The 22,661-nt window shown below is 37.8% G+C and overlaps 2 protein-coding genes and 1 long non-coding RNA gene across 8 annotated transcripts in view; 2 read left to right on the forward strand and 1 right to left on the reverse strand.

Annotated features, from left to right (window-relative positions):
* Nucleotides 1-10,821, forward strand: part of LOC107676079 (sperm-specific antigen 2 homolog) — a 42,961-nt gene extending 32,140 nt beyond the window's left edge. The window contains exons 10-19 of one of the 3 annotated variants that reach the window (XM_016470602.1): nt 603-663; nt 1,597-1,685; nt 2,603-4,162; nt 5,334-5,408; nt 5,568-5,683; nt 6,811-6,958; nt 7,783-7,848; nt 8,105-8,356; nt 9,800-9,928; nt 10,451-10,821. In XM_016470602.1, coding sequence (XP_016326088.1) covers nt 603-663; nt 1,597-1,685; nt 2,603-4,162; nt 5,334-5,408; nt 5,568-5,683; nt 6,811-6,958; nt 7,783-7,848; nt 8,105-8,356; nt 9,800-9,907 — 2,475 coding nt within the window. In that variant the 3' untranslated portion in view covers nt 9,908-9,928; nt 10,451-10,821. Of the gene's footprint in view, nt 1-602; nt 664-1,596; nt 1,686-2,602; nt 4,163-5,333; nt 5,409-5,567; nt 5,684-6,810; nt 6,959-7,782; nt 7,849-7,960; nt 8,357-9,799; nt 9,929-10,450 lie in introns of all 3 variants that reach the window. The other 2 variants (XM_016470599.1, XM_016470600.1) reach the window with 2 other exon arrangements.
* Nucleotides 10,822-10,903: 82 nt separating this feature from the next.
* Nucleotides 10,904-11,668, reverse strand: LOC107676080 (uncharacterized). Its single transcript, XR_001632687.1, has 2 exons — nt 11,305-11,668; nt 10,904-10,981 (listed from the first exon to the last, which is right to left on the reverse strand). It is a non-coding gene; the product is annotated as an uncharacterized LOC107676080 (long non-coding RNA).
* A 4,988-nt stretch (nt 11,669-16,656) lies between these two features.
* LOC107676093 (protein phosphatase 1 regulatory subunit 1C-like) overlaps nt 16,657-22,661 on the forward strand; it is a 31,688-nt gene continuing 25,683 nt past the window's right edge. For 2 of the 4 annotated variants that reach the window (XM_016470616.1, XM_016470617.1), the window contains exons 1-2: nt 16,657-17,079; nt 19,029-19,089. In XM_016470616.1, coding sequence (XP_016326102.1) covers nt 16,765-17,079; nt 19,029-19,089 — 376 coding nt within the window. In that variant the 5' untranslated portion in view covers nt 16,657-16,764. The remainder of the gene's footprint in view (nt 17,080-19,028; nt 19,090-22,661) is intronic. The other 2 variants (XM_016470618.1, XM_016470615.1) reach the window with 2 other exon arrangements.

The following is a 22,661-nucleotide window of genomic DNA, read 5'->3' on the forward strand; positions in this document are numbered from 1 at the left end:
AGGAAACATTGCATGCTTTCAAGTGTATCAAGTTTTACTCACCCTCATGTCGTTCCAAACCTGTATGACTGGCTTTCTTCTGTGGAGCATAAAAGATGATGTTTTGATAAATGTCTGTTTTTTTGTACATATAATTAATGTCAATGGACTCCAGTGTTCTTGAAAATATATGTATTTTTAGTGTTCTGCAGTCATATAGTAAGTCATATAGGTTTGGACCAACATAAGGGTGAGTAAATGATGAAACTTAAATTAAATCCCTATAAAAAGCTAAGACAATTACAATTAAACCACTCGTTTTATGATGTCTCTGTAACATTGTCTCTTATAGCTCTATTTGTTTGAGCATCCCGACACGGCATGATATAGTAACACTGGCTCGACCAATAGTGTGAGTTTGGGGTGTGACTATCTGTTTGTCCAACCACCCAGTACTTTTTTACCAGGTCATTTTATATGCTGGCCTCTTGTCATACCGCATTTGCTAACAATGGCTCATGAGCTGCATAATTTGAGTATTTAAAACTTATGTAATGTTCAAGTGTGATTTTATGCTGCTGTGTTGTGATCAGTCAAAATGTTAATGGTTTGTTTCTTTGCAGTTGCAGAGCAATGAGGATGAAGCTCTTCCTGGTCCTGGTGGCACGTCTCAAGCTGGCAGCGGTGAGTGTGGACTGACTGTGGTTATCAGTTACGTTACCAGGAAACTGAATTTGTATACATGTCAAAGGCTATATGCAATTTTGAAGCATTCAAAACAAATGCGCGTGCCTCCGAAGAGGGCTTACAATGTCTTACAAAGATACATAACAGCTACAAGTGTATGCACTACTTGCTTTATGCAAGCACTATATAGGATAAATCACTATACAGGATTTAACCTATTATACTTTATCAAAACGAATTGATAGGTGAAACAACAAACAGCCACCCACAAATAGTCTATAAACAAAGCAAGAGCCCATGTTTTATTAAGGGGAGCCGAGCTCCCCCGTAGTTCGCACCCTGCTCATTCCTCTTGAGAATGCAATGACCGTGTGATCAAATCCGGTTGTCATTCCCAAAAGAAAAACACAGACACTTTTTCTAAGAACACAGAGGAAGACGTCTTATTTAAACACTCAACATAACTGATGTGTTTTATCATGCTGCCTTATGGCCCAGCCCTAAAGAGCTGAAGGGGACTTTAGTATGTGTTTTAGATAAAGTATGGATCAAGCCTGCCCTCATGTGGTAGAAATCAGTAGATGTTCACTATTCAAATATGTAGAAGAATGTCCCAGCTCTTTATCAACAGCATTTGTGTCATTATGTAGATTACAACATAAAATAGTTGAGTCATAATTATGTTCCATGCAAAGGTATGTCACCAAAGCTTTACTTGAATTGAAACATTTCTTTAGGTAAGTTACAGAATTAAATTGAAACAGTGATAGGAAAACAGAAAAATAGGTAGCAGTAATTTACAATATTCACCACACTCAACCTAAATGATGAGATCTAAGCCTTAAAACTCATGAGCATGAATTATAATAACTGGCTTGAATTTTGAGAAATCGCACTCAGTTTTGGTGTTCACGTTGTGTCTCCCTACAGAGAGGTTTTTGAGGACTGCCAGCCAGCAGTCTGACAGCAGTGGGTTTGCAGAGGACCCATCCACAGACGGTTCGGGTAATCACCTGAAGGTACGTGAGTGTGGGCAGAACCATCTGGACTCTCTACAGCCTATGAATACAAAGATTGTCATCCTCCTTTTGAACCCCCCAAAAAAAAAACATTTTTGAAATTTAGCTTGCACTGATATCAAATAGTATGAAAACTTAAAATAACTTTATATTTTTATATATGTTTTACAATATGAAAATTGTCATTTTTATTTTAAAATTAGTTTTTTATTTAATAATTACTTATTATTATTTATATAACTATATTTTGTAAAATAAAAATTATATGAATAATAATAAAATTAATTAGCAGTGCCTCCATTTAATGTAATCAAGTGTGGTTTTCTGAATATTGGTTTAAATGACATTTTGTTATATTATTATTTATATAACTATATTTTGTACAATAAAAATTATATTAATAATAATCAAATAAATTAGCAGTGCCTCCATTTAATGTGTAATCAAGTGTGGTTTTCTGAATATTGGTTTAACTACATTTTGTTAAAAATGGATGTTCCCAACCTCATTAATATTATCTAGTTATTTATGCACATGCATTTGGGGCTACTGGTAATACAAAAAAATGAGAGTGAGAATATTGACTTCTATAAGTTCTATAGGAATATTTCATAGGAATATGAATATACAGTAAGTAGTGGACGTTGTCATGGCCAAATCCAGCATTTGGTATCTCTGAAAAGCCCTCTAAATCAAAAATTTGAAATTATGAATTAAGGTGCACTAGAACTTAAAATTGTGGCATATGTGTTCTTAGGGGAATTTACAAAACATAAATGAGGACAAGAATAAATTGCTTGGTTCTAAGTGGTAAAATACAAAGTGTCTATTAAAAGTGACTTTCAACATCAATGTTTCTAAGAACCAGTCCTTCAATAGATAATGGAAGTGAAACTTCGCTCTTGAACTTTTATTAGGTACAAGAAAGCTCAGATAGCTGCGACAGCGAAACCACAGTGACATCGCATGCAGGAGAAGTCAGCACACCCATAGCATTGGAGTACCCCAACTTTGAGAGATTACAGGGTGAGGAAGCCCATCCTCAGTCCAGCAGAGGCACATTTAGCCAGAGTGGAACAAACCGAGAACTCCCTGAGATCACCAGCCTCCAGAGTCCCAATCCAAACTCTGACCATATTAGCCCCAATGGACCGCTCCTTTCTCCTGATTATGATAGGGCTTCCATAGTTGAGTCCAATTTCACTACAGCGCAAGAACCCACCACAGACTCTCCAGAAGTGGATTCGAGTACAATGGTAGATCCTGCAACAGATTCCAACTTGGATGTAGCTCATGAAGGCAACATATGCCAGCCTGGTTTAGGCATTGATCTAGACTTCTCTGAGGATTTACGTCCATCCTCTGGGCCAGAGTCTTCAGATCTTCCAGAGACTTTGGACCTTGAGCAATGCCACGCTACGACTCAAAGACAAATGGACCTCCAAACAGCCCATCAGAGGTCATCCTCTATGGATGAGGAGCGTCCTGCCAGAGTATGGGTGAGGGACAGGAACTTGCTGAGGGAAAGCTTGGAGAGGAATCCTTTAAGGAGATCCAGCTCCCTCCCAACCTCTCCGCTCAGCCCAGCTCGAGTGGTCACCTCCATGCGAATCCAACTTGGAAAGGGTTCGGTCAAGCACTGTACCCCACCCTCATACTCCTACCGCTACGATGAGGAGAATCTCAGTGTCCGAGAAGAAGTGGATTCAATTATGGAAAAAGATGAAGTAGATCATGGCCAGTCTGAGCTCTTGAAATCTGCTCCAGCAGGTGGATCAAAGACGGACAGGGCAACGCCACCACATCTTCTCAATGTACCCCAGCATCTGACTTGCTCTTCCAGCTCGCTTTATAGCATCCCTGCAGACTGGCCCCAGAGGCCCTTGGGTGAAGGTCCAAACTGGAGCACATGTAGCGTCCCAAACCTTAGCCAATTTACAGGTCTGGCCCACCCTCCTCCTCCTCATCATGGGTCCTTCTACTCTCCCCAACACGGAGTGGCCTACAACTCCTCGTACCCTACCGGAGTTCCCCACCACACTCCTTTCCCACAACCGCAGAGTTCACCTTATCCTCAACCACTTAAGAGCAATACATTTACTCCACCACAGGGGGCGCCATTTACACTCCAGCACAATATGCATTATGCTCATCCTCACAGTTTGCCTTACAGCCCATTCTATTCACCTTATAATGTTGCTCAGGGAGCTCCCTGCGGCCCCTCATTGAACATGCATGGCAGCCCGTACCAACCTCACGTCCCTCTCGCACAATCCCACAGTGCCCCCTATAGACTGGGCTACAACGGTTCTCCTCATCACCCTGGTGCCTCCTACAGTCATCCATACTATCCATCTCCCCCCTACCCTTGCTCTTTTGAGACGCCTCCTGCACCTGTCCCTGTGATGGGCAGCACAGATATGCAGCTCAGGAGGGTCCTGCATGACATTCGTGGGACAATGCAGAATCTTGGTCAGGTAAAAACTGCCAAAATTCTTTTCATACTTGTTTATTACATGACCTGATGGGATTTTATGACTCTCCAAACAATCTTAACCTGTGGTAGACGTGATTATTAATGAGGCTGTGCCTGACATGCTCTTATTAGTAATTGTTTGTGTTTAAAGCAGGGTGGAATGACAGTATACAGTATTTGACGGTACAAATAGGTTAGCTGGTGAAGTTTTTGCTAACACAGAAGATATATTTGGATGGGCTGAACTGTTTTATGTTATTTTACACATAACAGTGATTAGGAAACAGAGAGTAATGTGAAATAGCAGAGTGGGATGTGTCCCAAAGTCGAGATGAGACAGAACTTCTTAAGGAATGTTGCTAGTCACATGCAGGTAGTGAAATGGAATTTAGTTGTTTATGATTACTAAGCAGTGTTGCAACTAGTATTCATTTTAATATTATTAAAATTAATACTAGTTTCAGCACTGCTTGGTAATTGTGATAATCAAAATTAGCACTTCTTGTTGTAATTGTATTATTATTATTATTATTAAAGCTGTTATAATTGCATGAATACAGTTACTTTTATTCTTATATATTATTTATAAATAAAACATTTCAAAATAAAAACAGAAAATCATCAAATTAATTTTGTATTTAAGTATTTCACTCTGTTGAAAACTGTTGTGCTGCTTAATATTTGTGGAAATAATTTTTTATTAGGATTCGTTGATAAATAGAAAAGAACAGCATACTGGATATTTTAAATGGAAATTAGAAATAATTTGTATAAATGTCATAAACTGTCACTTTTGATCAATTTCATTCATCCTTGCTGAATAAAGGTATTAATAAAAAAAATCTGCCATATATATACACACTTATACATATGATATACATATACATGTACATGTGCATGTACACACACACGCATATATGTGTGTGTGTGTGTGTGTGTGTTTGGTGTATATGTATGTAGCCTCTGACCTGTAATAACTGTTTTGTTTTGCACAGAGTCAGTAATATATCTGCATAAAGTAGAACAAGGAAGTGTGTTCCGGTTTCTTGCGAATCCCACCTGAAATGCAAATAATCAGCCGAGTCAGCATGCTGCATTATCCTGGGCTCAGTTTAGACATGCTTTTCCTGTGTGACTCATAAGTCATAACTGATCTGTGGTTTTGTTGGCAGAGCTCATCCGTGCATGGAGGGGACACACCCATTGACAGGATCAGCACACCATGCTCTGTCCAACCGCTTTATGAGGTACATCATTTCCCAAAGATGAAGCAGTCACATGTTATTTTCATAACCCTGAGTTGTATCACGTGAAGCCTCTTATGAAACTGAGATGCTCATATAGCTTGTGCAAGAGTTTTTGGGAAGTCTTTATCCCTATTATTTTTGTCTTGCTGTTTGCTGCAGGAGCTCCAGATGCGACGCAGGAGTCTGAATGTCTTCCGGACTCAGATGATGGATCTGGAGCTGGCTGTCATGAGACAGCAGTCTATGGTCTACCAGCATCTCATTCCAGATGAGAGGTGAGGAACTCATAGTTCCCCAAATCAAGCCACAGAGGGAAAAATTTCACCCACTGGCTCCTTTTGACCAAATCTCAGACGCTTTGAGATTTTCTGGTGTAGAAAGACAAAAAACAGCTAATTTTTGTAGCATGTATGGGTTTTTTTTAAACTGGGGTCCGAGGACCTCCAGGGGGCTACGGGGGTCTGCAAAAAAAATAAAAAAAAGATATCGCAAAATGTTTTTAACTACATTAACTACACAGAGCCGTTGTTCACTGACGAGCTGCGCAAAATATGATCGTGGTTTTGCGCAGCTCGTCAGTGAACAACGGCTCTGTGTAGTTAATGCTGCTCAATATGAAAGCCCGCACGTGATGGAGATTTACCACTGATTACAGAACCGGCTTTACTGATAAGATGCACATTAAATATCGCATGCAATTTATCGTGCAGCCCTACTGTCAATGTTAATGTGTGTTCTTAAGATGTTAGGGAATATATATATGTTTTCTTTTTTTTCATTCACGCAATTTTATAATAGACTGGTCCCATAAAAAGAACTAACCATACAGTATGTATGCAGCAGGCTACAGTAAGTGCGCTGGCAAGTATGGTTATGTACATGTTTGCACCACAGTTCCTGTCATACTAAACGCCTGTACAATTTGACAGAGAAAAGGCGAATATAGCCATAAATTAATTGTTAATATGGCAGTGCAGTATGACATAGAGAAAAAGCGGATTTAGCAATAAATAAGTCTTCAAACAAATGACCCTAAAATGTGTGAACAAATCATAAATGCACTGTAAAAAATGAAATGTAGTTTTCCCTTTACTTTAACTCGTCAAATTAATTAAGTAGATTTTTTAAAGTCAGTTTAATATAATTTAAGTTAAAATGACAGCCAGTTTGATTGTACTTAAAAAATGTAAGGCAGTTGAAGGTGGTTGGAAATGTTACTGTGTACTAATGATTTTTCACTCTAAATATTGGTTTTCTGTATCAACCTTAAATTTATGTGATCGCTGCCTCCTCAAATACTGACTTGTGAAGTATTTACTGACTGTTTGCCAGACTGTGAGAAAAAACAAACTATGTGAAACTTAAACCCTTACATCTTATATTGGGGTTTGTGATGTTGCAGGCGGGAGGCGGAACATCTTGAAGCACTGCGGACGGCAGTCAGGCAGGAGCTGCAGGAGTTGGAACTGCAGTTGGAAGATCATCTGCTCTCCCTGAATGAACAGATGCGCAGCAGCTCGCAGCACAGCAGCCTCTACCGCCACCACATGGTCAGTGAATGCAGCAACAACTGCCACATAAGAAATGATCAATTATGCTGTTATAGCATTTACCTAATATGCTACCTAAAATATATTTCTGTTAGAAAGTAATAGAACAAAACTGTAATTTTTATTATACCCTCTCAGGATTGGAAGTACAGACTAGTCTTAATGTAAATTCCAATGGGAATTTCACTGAACCTGATATATTTGGAATAACCATAAACCGACATTACATTGTGATTATATAATACATAAAACATTGAGTCAAATTTACAGCAAAAATAACTATCACTGTTACATACCGTCAGTGTGATATACAATTTTGGACACACCAAAGCTAGTCAAGTGAAAAGTTATGTACCATTTAAAAGTTTGGGGGCAGGAATATTTTTTTGTTTGTTTGTTTTTTATTAAATTATTACTTTTTCTGAACAAGGATGCATTAAAATTGATCAAAAATAAAGGCAATTATGGAGTCACAAAGAATTTTTCGGTAACACTTTACTTGAAGGGGTGTGCATAAGACTGACATGGCACCTTCATAATCATGACATGACACATGTCATGAATATGAAGGAGGTTTTATGCATGAATTCAGCTTTGCATCACAGGAATAAATTGTATTTTAAAATATATTAGAATAGAAAACAATTCTTTTAAATTGTAATAATATTTCACAATATTACTGTTAATATTACAATTTGATCCAGTAATGCAGCCTTGGTGAGCATAAGAGACTTCTTTCAAAAACATTTTACAGACCTCAGACTTTTGAACGGTAGTGTATGTTGATGTTTTTTAACCTTTAGTAAGAGATACGTGTCTCGCAGGGCATGCACAGAGGTCACAGCATGGAAAGCCTGTCTAATTCTTCAGCACTGCAGGCCATGGAGCCGGTGAGTGGATTATTCTCATGTCACAGGGTCCTGTATCAGATATCATATGCATGCCTTGTTCTACTCTCAGTTTCCTCTCATCCTTTATAAATTCTTGTATGTGAATATACAGGTGACAGACCTCCTGAAGGAGCAATTGTACCTTCAGTCTGAACTGGGATATGAGGCTGCCACACTCAGTTCAGGCCGCTCGTCGAGGGCGTACAGCCCTGGAAGATTCAACCAAACGCTTGAGTCTTGCTCTCCTTCCCCGCAGAGAGGCAGCGTTTACCGGGCAACCCTCAACCTCACACCCACCGTCCCTGCAAGGCCTGGAATGGACGTTCCTCGGCCTGTTTCTCCAGAGAGGATGGAGCAGAACATGACACCTGCTTCCTTGGAGTTGAGCAGAGATGAGGACGAGATGTCACTGGATGGACACAGGAGTAGGACGACGGAGGACTGCAGTCCCACCGAATGGAGGAGTACAAGTGGAGGGAATGGTGACCTGCAAAATCTTATACAGGAGGTGAGAGAACTCAGATGAGAGGACTAATATACAGCAATGCCAACGGCCAATATTAAGAAATATCTGAATTGTCTTATTTTCACCATTTTTTTTTTTTAAAGATAAGACTATTTATCTCAAAATTCTGACTTTTTCTGCAATTCTGAGTGTATATCTCACATTTCTGAGGAAAAAAAAAAACAGAATTGTGAGATATAAACGCGCAATTCTGTGAAGAAAAATCTGAATTGTGAGCTATAAACTCTGATTTTCTCAGAGATATGAACTGAGAAAAGTCAGATTTTTTTCCCCCCTTGACAGAAATAAGCTTCTGAAATTCTGTTAGATTCTGCCAAAGAATCTAGAAATTACACTGTCAAACCTGAAGACACAAAAGCAGCATGTGTTTCCTTCTCCATCTCAAAAGAAAGCGGAAAAAAGCCTATTTAACTGTGTCTTTGGCACCGTTTGAGTGAGCTCTTTGTAGCCATAATGGTTTTTGGTGGTGTGTGTGATGATTGACAGATTTGCTCATGAAATATCATGCATCAGTTTATGCTAATTTACTAGACTGTCATGATGGTCCAGCAATTCTGATGCTTATGAAGGAAACTTGGACTGAATTGGATCCTTGTAGTCACCTAGGTAATTTCATGGCTTGTGGAGGGATGTAACAGCCTGACAAGACCTGATGTTCTTCACCAGCGTATCAATATGTATTTGACCCTGCACAGCACTGCCAGTTCTTTGGATTTCATATATGGAGAACTGTTGAAATCATTTAACATAATTGACCTTGTTGCTGTATGGCAGATTTATAGATATATATTCTCAAACAGTTTTGGGCAGTAAATAAAAGTTGTAACATCATAATAATAATACGTTTTATTTATATAGCGCCTTTCAAACACCCAAGGACACTTTACACAAGGTAAATAACAGATAGTATACAACATATAAACAGCCAAACAGCAGACAGAGGTGAGATAATATGCAATATGCAAGATAAGTTACAAAAGCATAGAACAGAAAATTAAGGCAAGCAATTAATTAAGAAACATTGTAAATAGGTGAGTTTTAATAGCAGTTTTAACATAACTTTTTTCAGCAGTATGATAGTAGTTCAGCTGTTTTGAGAATAAAAGGTTTAGCTTTTCTAGTAAACAAATTTATTTCATGCGAAACTGAAAATAAACTAGCTTGCGTACAACTTTCGCTCAGCACAAATATGCTTGACGAAGTCGCTTTGGAATATATTTTTCAGGTGATAAATACATGACTTATATTCCAGAAAGTACTTTTGAATGGTAGTTTGCCAAACGTTCGTGTAAATAAACAGATTATGATAAATGATTCACCGATTCGAGTCCCTATGCAGCATTTTAGGTCTCTCTATATTTTTAGTTTTTGACTTTCCTACCTTTTAATGCAGTCTAACATAATTTCTTATTCATCCTCCTGCAGATTAAAGAAAGTATCGCACATGAAATCAGGCAGGAGATTGTGAACGAGCTTCTGGCTGCTGTGTCGCCACGTAGATCTCCTCTCCCAGCCAGGAAGCCCCCTGTGTGAGCATCATAACAGAGGATGGAGGTTGGTTTTGATGGATCACATTATGCTCAATACAGACCTGTTGATCTGTTGAATGTTTACGTTAACGTCTTGAAAAAAGTTTCTTATCCTTACAAAATCTGCATTTATTTGATTAAGAACATAGTAAAAACAGTAATATTGTGACATATTATTGCAGTTTAAAAAACTGTTTTCTATTTTAAAATATAATTTATTCCTGTGATGGCACAGCATCTTTACTCCAGTCTTCAGTGTCACATGATCCTTCATAAATCATTCCAATATGCTGATTTGCTGCTAAAGTAATATTTCTTGTTATTATCAATGTTTAAAACTCAGATTTTTGTGGAACCCATGATAGATTTATTTATTTGAAATAGAAATCTTTACTGTCACTTGATAAAAATTCAGCATTTTAGCCACTATTTGTGTGGGCTGTGTAATTTTACACTCAGGGTACATGCTTTAGAAGGCAGTAGGCAGGCAACTCGCTAGGTTTTGGAACAATCTTCTCAATCAATATCTCTGTTTTGCTTGCTTCAGCAGGTGAAGAAGTAAATCCTGTGAAATAGTCACAACGAACACTGGTTAAAGCTTTGCACTGAGAACGGCTCAGCACCTCTCTCTGGTTCGGTCCGTGAAGCCCTTCCAGACTCGACTGCTTCTGGACTAGAGCTACAGGGAATATGCTCATGCATTTGAGTCCAGATTCCACTTTTAGCAGTGGTTGAGAACTTCCACTGTCCGAATCCGCAAAGGGCTTATTGTGGTATCCATCTGGTACATATATTACAGAAATGTAATAAATCTTTTGGGATGTATTTAAGTATGTGATGCAGGTCTTGTTGGATGTTTGCAGAGGATGAAAGGGCTGTGGGTAGCTAAAGTTTTCTGTGTGTCTCTGTCTGTCTAGGACAAAAATGTCTACTGAAATCAGACTTGTTTTCTAATTCAGCCTCTGTGAGGAACTAACTGTGCAATACATTTAACTTTTTTTCTCAAACTTGAACTGATCAATCACAACTACTGTTCTACTCAAAATGCACACCGCTGTCTTCATTTCCTGTTGATAGTCTATCAAAGTGTTTCTCAACCAGGGGTCCGTGGACCCCTAGTGGTCCTTGACATAAGGCCAGGGGGTCCGTATAAAGTATACATTTTTGTATACATTTTGTTTATTTTGACATGACATGTTCCCATGAAAGAAAAATCCAATATAGCTGATGATATGGCCAAATACTGGACAAGTCAGCTAACTTGAATTATACTTGACTGCATTTGGTCCTCACAAAGACACAAATGATACGAGTCAATTTTGTTCTGGGGGTCCTTGAGGATGGTTCTGAATTGGACTGGGGTCCGGTATGCCAAAAGGTTGAGATACACTGGTCTATCACATACTGTATGTATAGACACTTAAGACACTTCAAAGCACATTTTTAAATATATTGTCCTGTGAGAAGAAAAAGCACTAAACTCTCTTTATATATACACACACATTAGCAAGCCCATGAAATATATATATATATATATATATATATTATTTTCCTTCAAACAGCAGTGGATAGTCTGTCAAATCTTCAGATGAGGATTTAAAGTGTTCGACTTAATTTTCCTCAGTGTGAATGAGTTTTTTTAATTTTTTTATCTAAGCTGTAATGAATTGTAATACTAATTGATTTATGCGACATGTTCCCTTTCCGCTTGGGATGCATGAGGGATAATCTTTAATGGAAATCATTAATAAAGATTTATTTATTTTGTACATATACTTGCCGAGTCATAATTTTGGTTGTGTTCCTGGAGATGGTGGATGGTGTTTGTATTATGGTTTACAATCTTTATGCTCTACAAAAATACTGAATATTCCAGGTTACTGCAAAATTAAAGGAATAGTTCACCCAAAAATGGAAAATTCCTAAAAAATGTTCTTGCCCTCAGGCCATCCAAGATGTAAATCACTTTGTTTCTTCATTGAAAAAAATGTGGAGAAATTTAGCATTACATCACTTGCTCACCAATGGATCCTCTGCAATGAATGGGTGCCATCAGAATGAGAGTCTAAGCAGCTGATAAAAAAAACAATCCACACCACTCCAGTCCATCAATTAATGTCTTGTGAAGTAAAAAGCTGCATGTTTGTAAGAAACAAATCCATCCATAATATAATATAATATGAAAAAAATGAAGCAGATATTGCTCATGAATTCCCTTTTTGAGATCAATTATTTATTAGGGTTATAATATAATATAATCTAAAAACAAACTGAAGCATTTAAACTGATAGAACAGAACAGAATAGAAAAAAACTAAAGCATTTAAACATATCTGTAAGCTTTTGGTGCACATCATTCTCTTTTCTGTAAACCAAAATCACCGGTTCTAACTCTATAGCGAAACCAACTCTATAGCGATTTGCCCGAACATTGCATTTATTTCGCATTTACTAGAATTCAATCAAATGGCTTTCCCAACTCATTTTTTTGCGTATGCGTGCAGCTTAAGAGGGAACATTATCTGTATGATTTAGACACTTTTACAGCTCTAATAACACTCAAGTTTAAAAAGAAGAGTTCATATAAGTGCTTCAATAAAAATATGAACTGCATTTGTGCTCTGAAACCCTCTGGTATGCCTCACCCCATAAACTTCTGAAGGGTGGATTTACAATGCCTGCTTTTTATTATTATTATTATTGTGCTTTCCTTTTTGGTTTTATTAACGAGTTTGAAATGAAATTTACTAATGATTTTTTTTTTTTATTATTGTGCCATCAATAGTTAATTAGCCTTCCTAACCAAGTGCATTTATTCACAGCTTGTTTTAATCTTTTATTAGTTTAACAAGCAGTGTGTGTATTTGGGATCTGAGAGGAGACTGAAGATTTTGTCAAGTCCAGGAATCCATTTACAGTGTTTGATCCGGTAACTTCCAGAAAGGAAACATGCACTTGTGTTGAACTTCATTCATTGATTTTTTATTTTTATTATTATTTTTAGAGATATATAGTTTTTATATAGGTTCTTGTTTAATTATGTTCTTATTCTGATCTTGGGTACAATAATGCTGATCCAAGAAAGTAATCTGGCAATAAAACATCCCATAAAGCACACAACTATTCAAAAGCTTGGGATTGGTTAGATTTGTAAGAAATGTTTTTTTGAAAGAAGTCTCTAATGCTCACCAAGGCTGCAAAAATGCAGTAAAAACTGTAATATTGTGAAAAAACACAATTGAAAATAATTATTTGTTTTCTATTTTAATAGATTTTAAATTGTAATTAATTCCTGTGATGGCAAAACTGAATTTCCAGCAGTCATTAGGCTACTCCAGTCTTCAGTGTCACATGATCCTTTAGGAATCATTCTAATATGCTGATTTGGTGCTCAAACATTTCTTATTATTATCAATGTTGAAAACAGCTGCTTAATATTTTTGTAGAAGCTGTGATACATTTTTTCAGGATTCTATGATGAACAGAACGTTCAAAAGAGCAGCATTTGTTTGAAATAGAATTTTGTAACATTATAAATGTCTTTCACCTTTGATCAATGTATCCTTGCTGAATAGAAATATCAATTTCTTAAAAAACAAATCATATTGCATGCCAACAAACATTTAGTAGTAGTGTGTGTTCCATGTTTGGAACCTCTAAAAGATTCAATTGCATTAATATGTATAGAACCTTTTTGATGGAACCTTTAAAAGGCTTCTACAAAAAAAACATTTTAAGGGTTCCAAATAATAAGCTCCCACTAGAACCTTGCTGTATTTCAATCATGCTTGATCTGAACCAGGCTACATTTTTTCCAGTAACTCTGCTCTTTCAGGCCTGATCGTGCTTGTCCTTTGCGCTTAACAGTTTTAATGCGGGCAACAATGTCAATGGCAGACTCCTACTGCTGTGTTTAGCCAAGTATGACGATGAAAATACCTGTGGGTCAGAAAAATGATTTTGATAACTCAATCTGGCCCACTGTTACCATGGCAACACGTCTCTGAGATAGAAGGTTGGCAGGAGAGTGATTTTGATATTGTGGGCATGCTTGAATGGATTCAGAGGGCAGCCATTAAAATAAAAAGGCTACATTAGACCTGGGGGATACTGATATATAACAGAAATGGCTTGAATAACTTGAAGATCGAGTGGGATTTTCATTTTCAACTGTTAGAACAGCTCAGCTGTGTCCAGTACAGCAGCATAAAGGTGTTTTGTGTTCGTCTACAGAGGAGACAGACTGAGTAGTCAGGGAAAATTAACTTTATTACAGGCACTATTGGATTTCACTTGCCGTCACGTCTAAGAGAGGATGCTGGATATGTTTCCTGACCACTCAATCCCAATTTTCTTCATCTCTCGGCCTCTTGCTTCAGGCAAACACCGATGGACACAAGGACATGGTTGTACTTTTGTCCTTGTGTGTTCTTGAACATCAAACCTCAATGCATAATAATTTTGACAGCTTGTGTGACACAAACCTCTGCTGTTTAGATTAATTGCGCTTGCAGCAAAATAAAACCATATCTGTTGAATCTTGCGCAACAGAGCGTGGGTAATAAACAGTGCCTGTTTTGTGCCGCCTCCGCTCTGTGACATTCATTAAGCTCCAGTAGTTTCCTCCCTGGTATTACCTGCTCCTGATGATGAGGGTCATTAGGTCAAGCTTTAACCTGTAAATGGGCGGTGGCAGTGAAGACAGGGTGTAAACATGCATCAGGTCAGGTGGTTTGGTACTGTTTGTTCCAGAGGTGAACAGGGTGACCTGATTTCTTCATTTGTTTCTTCAGGATTCTTACACTCCCTCTTTTTTCCCAGACTAACCTCGGGTTACACCAGCTGACTCCTGACTATAATATACTATTTGTTGAATCTAGTTAACAAGCGGAAAAAATAGAAAACGCCTTGTTTCGGAACAATTTGATTTGCTACGTCTCTGGTGTTTTTATGGAAGAGTAGAGTTCCAGTAAAAAATCAAGGAATAAATAAGCAATTTAAAAAAGTAATCTATAAAAACAAACAAATTGTCAAACGGACAAAAAAAAAAAGCAACATTATTCATTATTTTTATGTATATATTTTTTTAAATATAAATAACTTCCCATAAATAAATATCAATAACATTCCCATCACTTTTGACCTATTTAATGCAGTATTGTATTTATTTATTATTTTATTTTATTTAGAATTAATAATTAATAAAATTAATAATAAAGTGATATTTAATTTTAAAAGCAACTTTTACTTTTTTTTTTTTTTAAAGAAAGAATTTGCAATTCAGTTTTAGCTGCACACTGGAGCCTACCATTACAATATGTTTAAGAGAATTTAACCAACTGTTTTTATCAGTTATTATGACTATTAGTTATAGTTTTGCAGAAATATCTCCATTTCCCCCTTCAGGTTGTGTTTTAGACAGGCTGCAGACTAATGACCTATTTCAAAGCAGGCAGGTGGATCAATAGCAGTTATCTCATTGGCAGATGTCCAGTGACCCGAACAAACAGCATACAGTAGGTAGCGTCTGTCCTGGGTTACGGTTAGGATCAATACATGGTCTTTCAACTATTACACCTAATATCACACCACAATTTACTTTCATTATCCACAAAACAATGCAATTGGGTATTTTAAAATGATGATTTTCATGCCTGAAAAGTGAATGTAATATGCTAATATGCATTCTAATTATGCTTAACTTTAAAATATTAATATATAAAACTACATTTTAACATTTTGTAAGTGGCACAAAGGGAGTTGTGGTTAGTTGCTAAGGCATTGCTATGTGGTTGCTAAGGCATTCTGGCATTCGATTGCTAGAATGCGGCTATGCAGTTGCTAGGTCGTTACTTAAAAAAACGATATTCTGTGTGATTTTTTTATTATTTTTATTCATTTATTTTTATTAATTTATTTATTTATGCCTGCTATATCCTCTGCCATGCAAATATTGTAAGTCTACAAACGCAACAGCACACATCTGTCTCAATATACCATATCATTTGAGGTGTCATTAAATGGTACAGAAGAAGATGTCTATTGAAGTTTAATGTACCTTTTATGTAGATATAAAGTATTTTTGTTATTTTTATATTTATATATTTTATCATATATTATATATCTCATAAATATATAAAATATATAAGTATTATATATATAGTTATATTAGCTTTGTTCATATACCAAACCTAATAGCAATAGTAATAGTGATGCTAGCCTTAGAACGTACAGCTAAATATAAAATATACATCAGAAATTGCTCTTTGTGAGTGCAATCTTTATTTAATACATTTTAAAAGTCTCTGTGCCAGTCACAGATGCCTGGAAATGTCATGGAATCCATTTAATCTAAAGTATAGGAATCTTCATTTAATATTTTACATATTACTACACAAAAACATCCCTCACTTTTGTCTTAAACCCTTGATTCGTACTACATCCGCTCTGGCTAAAAATAAAACGGCTGCTTTAGCAGGACAGTAAATCATTCCCATCTCCCAACAATCCCTGAATAATTAAAAATCCATAAATGAAGTGCCAGTGTGATCGAGCTTGTTATACATTATAAAGAGCATTCTCTTGTCTCACAGTTTACCCATGTCCATGAAGAGAAATCCGGCCATGTGATGCGAAAACTGCCGACAGCATCCTGAATCAGGATCATAAATAATGTAGGAGCATCAGCAGGTCCCGGTGGGGGCTTATATTGCATTGCTCTGAGTCTTGCTAATGATAGTGAGAGAAAAAGAGTGAGAGAGCGAGAGAGACAGCAAAGCGGAGAGAGATCTGAGCGTGTCCCGGAGCAGTCGGAAAACTCGCACTGAGAAGCCCTGCAGCCATCTCTGCTTCTGTGAGGTTTATGGGACACGGGACCACAGCAAAGGGAGTGGGACAACACGGATGTGGGAAGGACAGACTGACTATTTGTTCTGCTGTTTGTCTGTGTGGCTCATTCTCTCTCTCTCTCTCTCTCTCTCTCTCTCTCTTTCTGTCTCTCCGTGGAGTAAAGGAAGGCGGGCCATACAGGAGGGAGAGGAAATCACAGGGGCTGATAAGTAGGGTCCACTTTGTCTCCATCTCTCTCTCGTTCAGCATGGAGCCCAACAGCCCTAAGAAAATTCAGTTTGCTGTTCCGCTCTTCCAGAGCCAATTGGATCCCCAGGCGTCCGAGCATGTAAGTAGAGAGAGGCTCTTTTATTGCATTGTGCCTAATGGAGACTGGCCTGCATTGCTCTTCGGCTCCCTTGAGGCTGTCTTGAAGCATCAGATCTGTGCAGATTGCTGCCAAAATCAGTTTTATGATATGATGTCATGCATAGTGGGATTGTAGTGCTTGGAAAATGTGTAATTTTTTAATGCACACCACCATAATGGTTTGAACAAACGGTGTTTTGCATGCACTTAAGTGCGAGGAGGGAATGAAACATTTGCTGTTTGCTTTCAAAATTCTGTATTACATGCCAAATTAGTTTTTGTCGACTATTTTGACAGGGGTATTTCAAAGAGTGCGAACTGGTGATAAAGGGTGACCATGCATTGCAAAAAAAATGTTTTTGTTCTTTGTAAAAATTGTCATTTGTGCAGCAGAATATATTCTTATTGTGTTTCTGCTAGGCTGCACAATTAATCAAATTTCTAATCGCGATTACAATTATGGATGCCACAATTACGTAATCGTTCAAAGTCCACTTATGTTATTCTGCGTGCTTAAGATGCATTTTTTCTTTCTACATGTTATCTTAAGGGTTTTCCATTGTTTTAGTTTTAGTAATAAAACAATCATTAATAATCGCAATTACAATTTCAAGTGAATAATTGACAATTATGATTTTTTTGTCATAATCGTGCAGCCCTAGTTCCTGCTATAGTAGAGCTGTTCATTGATGGATCCGGATACAGCAGTGAGGCTTCATGCCCGGCAGTAAAAGTGTTTGATGTCGGTGCTGTTGCTGACAATGTCATAACAGGAAAGTGTTAGGCTGATTTTATGATGATGCCGGCTTGTCCAATCAGTGGCAGTCTGTCTTGTGCTGAGTAAGTTCTCCATCAGTGTTCGCTCTTGTTTCTTGGAGCCTTTTTTTTTTTAAATAATAAATAAATAAAATAACCTGGACTGATGCAGGTTCAGGGCTCAGTGATTTTATGTGCTGGCACAATCAGGCTAGTAGTTCAGATTGTTACCGACCCTGCAGCTGAAGGAGCGATTGTAATATACCACTGAGGAGAAGTACTTTTAGTACTTCGCTTCATGTATTTGTTTTCAAGCAGATCCAAGATGCTTAGAATTTTTTTGTAGCATAGTAGTTTTTGCCCAGCTTTGGCCATTTTCATAAAACCAAGCTAGATAATGTTATGTTACCTTCCGGCCTCATATAATTCAGCAGCATCCAGTAAGGTCATGAGAAACTTGTAGTCGTGCAACTAGTGAGTTGGCTGGGGCTTGATAACAGCTGTACATGATCAACAAACGTTGATGTGAAAATGCCGTACTGGCTCGATAGGTCAAGTGACGGCTCTTGAATCTCTCTCACACTCTGAGTAATTCTTACAGGTTCATCTCTTATTTCATATAAAATTGACTCTGATGTTCAGGCATATTTCTAACCGCATGGAGGTGGACGACATTGTTGAGTGTAAGCTCTTGCTGTTTCACACGTGTTGCGACAGCATGTTGTCAGGCTAAATGTGATCTAAACCCAGCAGCCTTCTTCAGGGAATTGATTGTATTGACCCCAGTGAATCACCCAACAAATGCTGGTGTCTGGACACATAGGGTAAATCAGTCAGCATGAACATTTTACGCCCGTGTTCCATCTGTTATTAAAAAGTACCATGGCAATACTACAACTACAATATAAATTTATATCATTTTAGAGTGGTTTTGGGGCATTTTCTTACTGGTCAGGCTGAGGGACCAGCTTAATCCAGCTAAGACCAGTGAATCCAGCTAAAACCAGTTTAGGCTTGGTGTTTTTCCAGCAGGACGCTGTATTAAATTAAACCAATAAGCCACTCAAGGATGTGTATCATAGTGATTTTACCATGGTTAAATGGGTTTTACTACCTCCACAATACTTTTGTTAATGACAGTATAATTATTATAGATTTTTTTTTCCTCTTCAGATTCGCAAACGCAGACCAACTCCAGCCACTTTGGTCATCTACAATGAGCCCAGTGCATCAGGTAAGAGCTTTAAACCATTAAACAAGTTGATGCTTCATTGTAGTCACTGAAAGGGCTAGTTCAGCCTATATGGACCGTTGGGTCATAGCCAACAAGGCGCTATTGAACTAGAGCCCTGCTGTGTATCTAAATTAAGATAAGAATCTGCAGTGAACGGTCTGTCCCTCATTAAGCAGTAACTTTAGGGTAAATTTCTCAGTATTCTCTCACTGAACAAATCTCTAACTCTATACATTTGCTTCGGTTAACTGGCATCAGCATCCCTAATGCATTAGTACTAGACCTCATGACTGGTCTTTTCACAAACAAACAAGATTTGGTCTATCTGTGCATCATTTGGAGGTGTTTTTCAAGGTTCGATTTCAGCTGTGGCGTATTTCTTTTGAATTTCTGCTATCGTTTACGTAAAGCCGTGGGTTTCTGTATTGTTATGAAAATAGGCCCTCTCCAATTCTCATGTAGAATCATTATATGATATTGCGGGAGGAAATGTGCTCTTCTGGTTTAAAGGACAACTTGATCTCAGGTCTGATGAGGTCATTTCACATCGGAGCGTCTGTAATCTAGCCTTGGGTCGGAACAGCACAACACGGTGTGAATATGGCAACGGTCAACAGGCTTCTATTCTATCAGCACAAACAACCCACCTATGGCGTCAGCATATGCGAGCGGACAGGCTGTGTGGACCATCGCACTACAGCTCTGTTATCTATTTCAAGCGTTGTCTCTTCTGGGTGAACTTTCAGTTTAACCCCAATGTAGAACGATGCGGCTTATCTATGAGTGGAATTCAGGGTTATTTGGGAAATGGATGGGACGTATTTAGCTGAGATTCAATTATATGTGCTATCTGCAAATGACACTTTGGAAGGTTAATATAGAAGCCTGTTCTCACCTCAGAATAAATAAAATAGGAAATGTGACTTTACATCACACAATGTGCCTTTATAGCTCTCAGTGTGACTTCAGATCTCTCAAGATGACTTCATATCTAACAATGTGACGTTTAAAGGGGACATCGGATGCCCATTTTCCACAAATTGATATGATTCTTTAGGGTCTTCATGAACTGTCTGCAACATACTTTGGTTAAAATTCCTCAGTGGTCATGTAAAACATCACCCTTTTTACCTTGTCAAAAACAGCTCTGATCACAGCAACCCGTTTCGGTGCATGTCTCTTTAAATGCTAATGAGCTCTGCTCACCCCCGCCCCTCTCTTCCGTGGAAGAGGAAAGGCGATTCGCAGTGTGAGACTTACTTCTTCTGGAGGTGCAGCTGGATCATGAACAGTGGGTACTGATCCATCCTTGAGTTTTAACTGGTTAGCAAAACCTGCCTTGAATTGTCCCTCGTTAAGAAAGCAGTCTGGAGTAAAATGATTTGCACAAACATAAACGAATTTAGGCGTATTCGGTGGTGCATTACCATCAAAAACAAAAGTAATCCACTGCGTCCTCAGTGGCTCTCATGTCGGGAGAAAATGAAGACTCTCATGTTCACTTTTGCATCCAACTGAAAACACCTGCATTGCACTAGAGTCTTTTCGCTACAGCTGCTCGAGCGAGGAGAAAATGCCGGACAGCGTATAACTGGCTGAGGGTGGAGATATGCTAATACGGGACAGTCCGTCAGTACTTGTGGGTGGGGCTTGTGCAATATGACATCATATTGCTCAGAAAATCAAAACAGCTTGATTATTGAGACTGTTTGGGTTTTTGGGGGGATTAAAAAAAGTAGTGATTGGACTTTTATCATTGTATGGTGGTTGTGACCACACACTGCTAACCACAATTGCAACTTTTTTCTCATACTGTAATTGCGACTTTTTATATCACAATTGCAAATCTTACAGTGACATTTTGTCTCACTTAATTTCTTATTACCGTTTTAAACATTTTAAAAGTAAGAAACTGGCTTTACATACTGTAGCTGTTCCTTAAGACTTGCATGGAACATTCATGTGGTCTTCACCTGAAGACTTTTTCTTTTCAAACCTACATTATGCTGAGTAAGTTCATATGTTTTCCACATGCAAGCAGAATCAATAAAGTTTTCCACTTGAGGGAAATGCCAGCACATTAGCGTCATCAGTAAACATGGTAACCTCGACCCTAATCCCACTCAACAGCCCACACAAGAAACTGTTTTTTTGGCTCTGTAAATGTAGAAAAATCATTCCAGAGTCTAAACAAATGCTGCCAAGTCATGTCAGAATGATCACGATTTGAGCATACATGAATGCCATCACAATGTTTTTGCTTGGAAATTAAAGAATGAAGGTGGAAGCTAATTGGTATAATTTATAATTACATTTTAATTGTAAATGTGGGTTGTATAATTTACTTTGTTCACATTTTGATGAGACGTGCCAGACAGCACTACTCATTTAGCCACGTTTATGAGGCACCAGGCTTGTGGGACAAAACTTCCCATTATTCTCTGTGGCAGCATGAAAATGATCAAATACACAGATAAAGCATCATTTCCACACCTAATGCGCATCCTTTGATCTTCAGTGTTGCATTAGCACTAAAAACGCTTCCTGTGTTTGTCAAGTGAAAAGAGAGAAAGAAATATGAAATTGCTCAATGCGTCCAATTTATTCAGACCAAAAATCTATAACGCATCACATCGTAATTATGACTTCCAAGCTTGTAAGTTGGAACTTCCCAGAAGCACTTGAAGGCAGAAGAATTTTACAGAGGCATATAATGTCATATGCTCATGCTCATGTTGTGACAGTGAATTGTTTAAATGTGCTGGCTACTTTGAGGTCAGACATCAGTGATTCTTGAGAACTGGGACAAAACAGGCTACAGAACTGTAAAATCAAGTTTACTCTATGCATCAAGGAACTGTTTTGAATTAATCTGTTCAACATGTTCAGAGGTTTTCACATATTTGGGTGCTGCTTCTTCCATGATATGTATATATGGCCGTATTTACATAAAGAGAGACAAATCTGTGAAACATTATCAAACAGGTATATATTTTTTCCACATTTTCCTTTTGTCATTACATAGTAATGTTTTTATGTATTATTATATTATAGAATCACCCCCCTTTAAAATAATCACGTTTTTGCTTTGCAGCCTGAAATGGAGACGGACACAGTTTTTGTTTTATCCAGCTGCATTTACTCAGTGCATCTTATAACATCCAAGTGAAAGATATAACACCAACATGTCAGAAAAAAATGTAAAAAACAGAATCACTGAGTTGGGAAAAGGATCACCCCTTTGTGTCAGTATTTTGTTGAACCACCTTTTGCTTTAATTACAGCCTTTAGTCTGTTGGGATCTGTCTCGGTCTCTACTAACTTTGCACATCTAGACTTTACAATATTTGCCCACTCTTCTTTGCAGAACTGCTCAAGTTCAGTTAAATTTGATGGTGAGCGTTTGTGGACTGCAGTCTTCAATTCATTCCACAGATTTTCAATGGGGTTTAAGTCTGGGCTCTGACTAGGCCATGCAAGGACATTCATCTTTTTCTCATTCAACCACTGTGTGGTCAGTTTTGCAGTGTGCTTTGGGTCATTGTCATGTTGGAAGGTAAACCTTCTTCCAA

Source organism: Sinocyclocheilus anshuiensis, unplaced genomic scaffold, assembly GCF_001515605.1.
Source record: "Sinocyclocheilus anshuiensis isolate Anshui unplaced genomic scaffold, SAMN03320099.WGS_v1.1 scaffold1932, whole genome shotgun sequence".
Lineage (NCBI taxonomy): Eukaryota > Metazoa > Chordata > Actinopteri > Cypriniformes > Cyprinidae > Sinocyclocheilus > Sinocyclocheilus anshuiensis.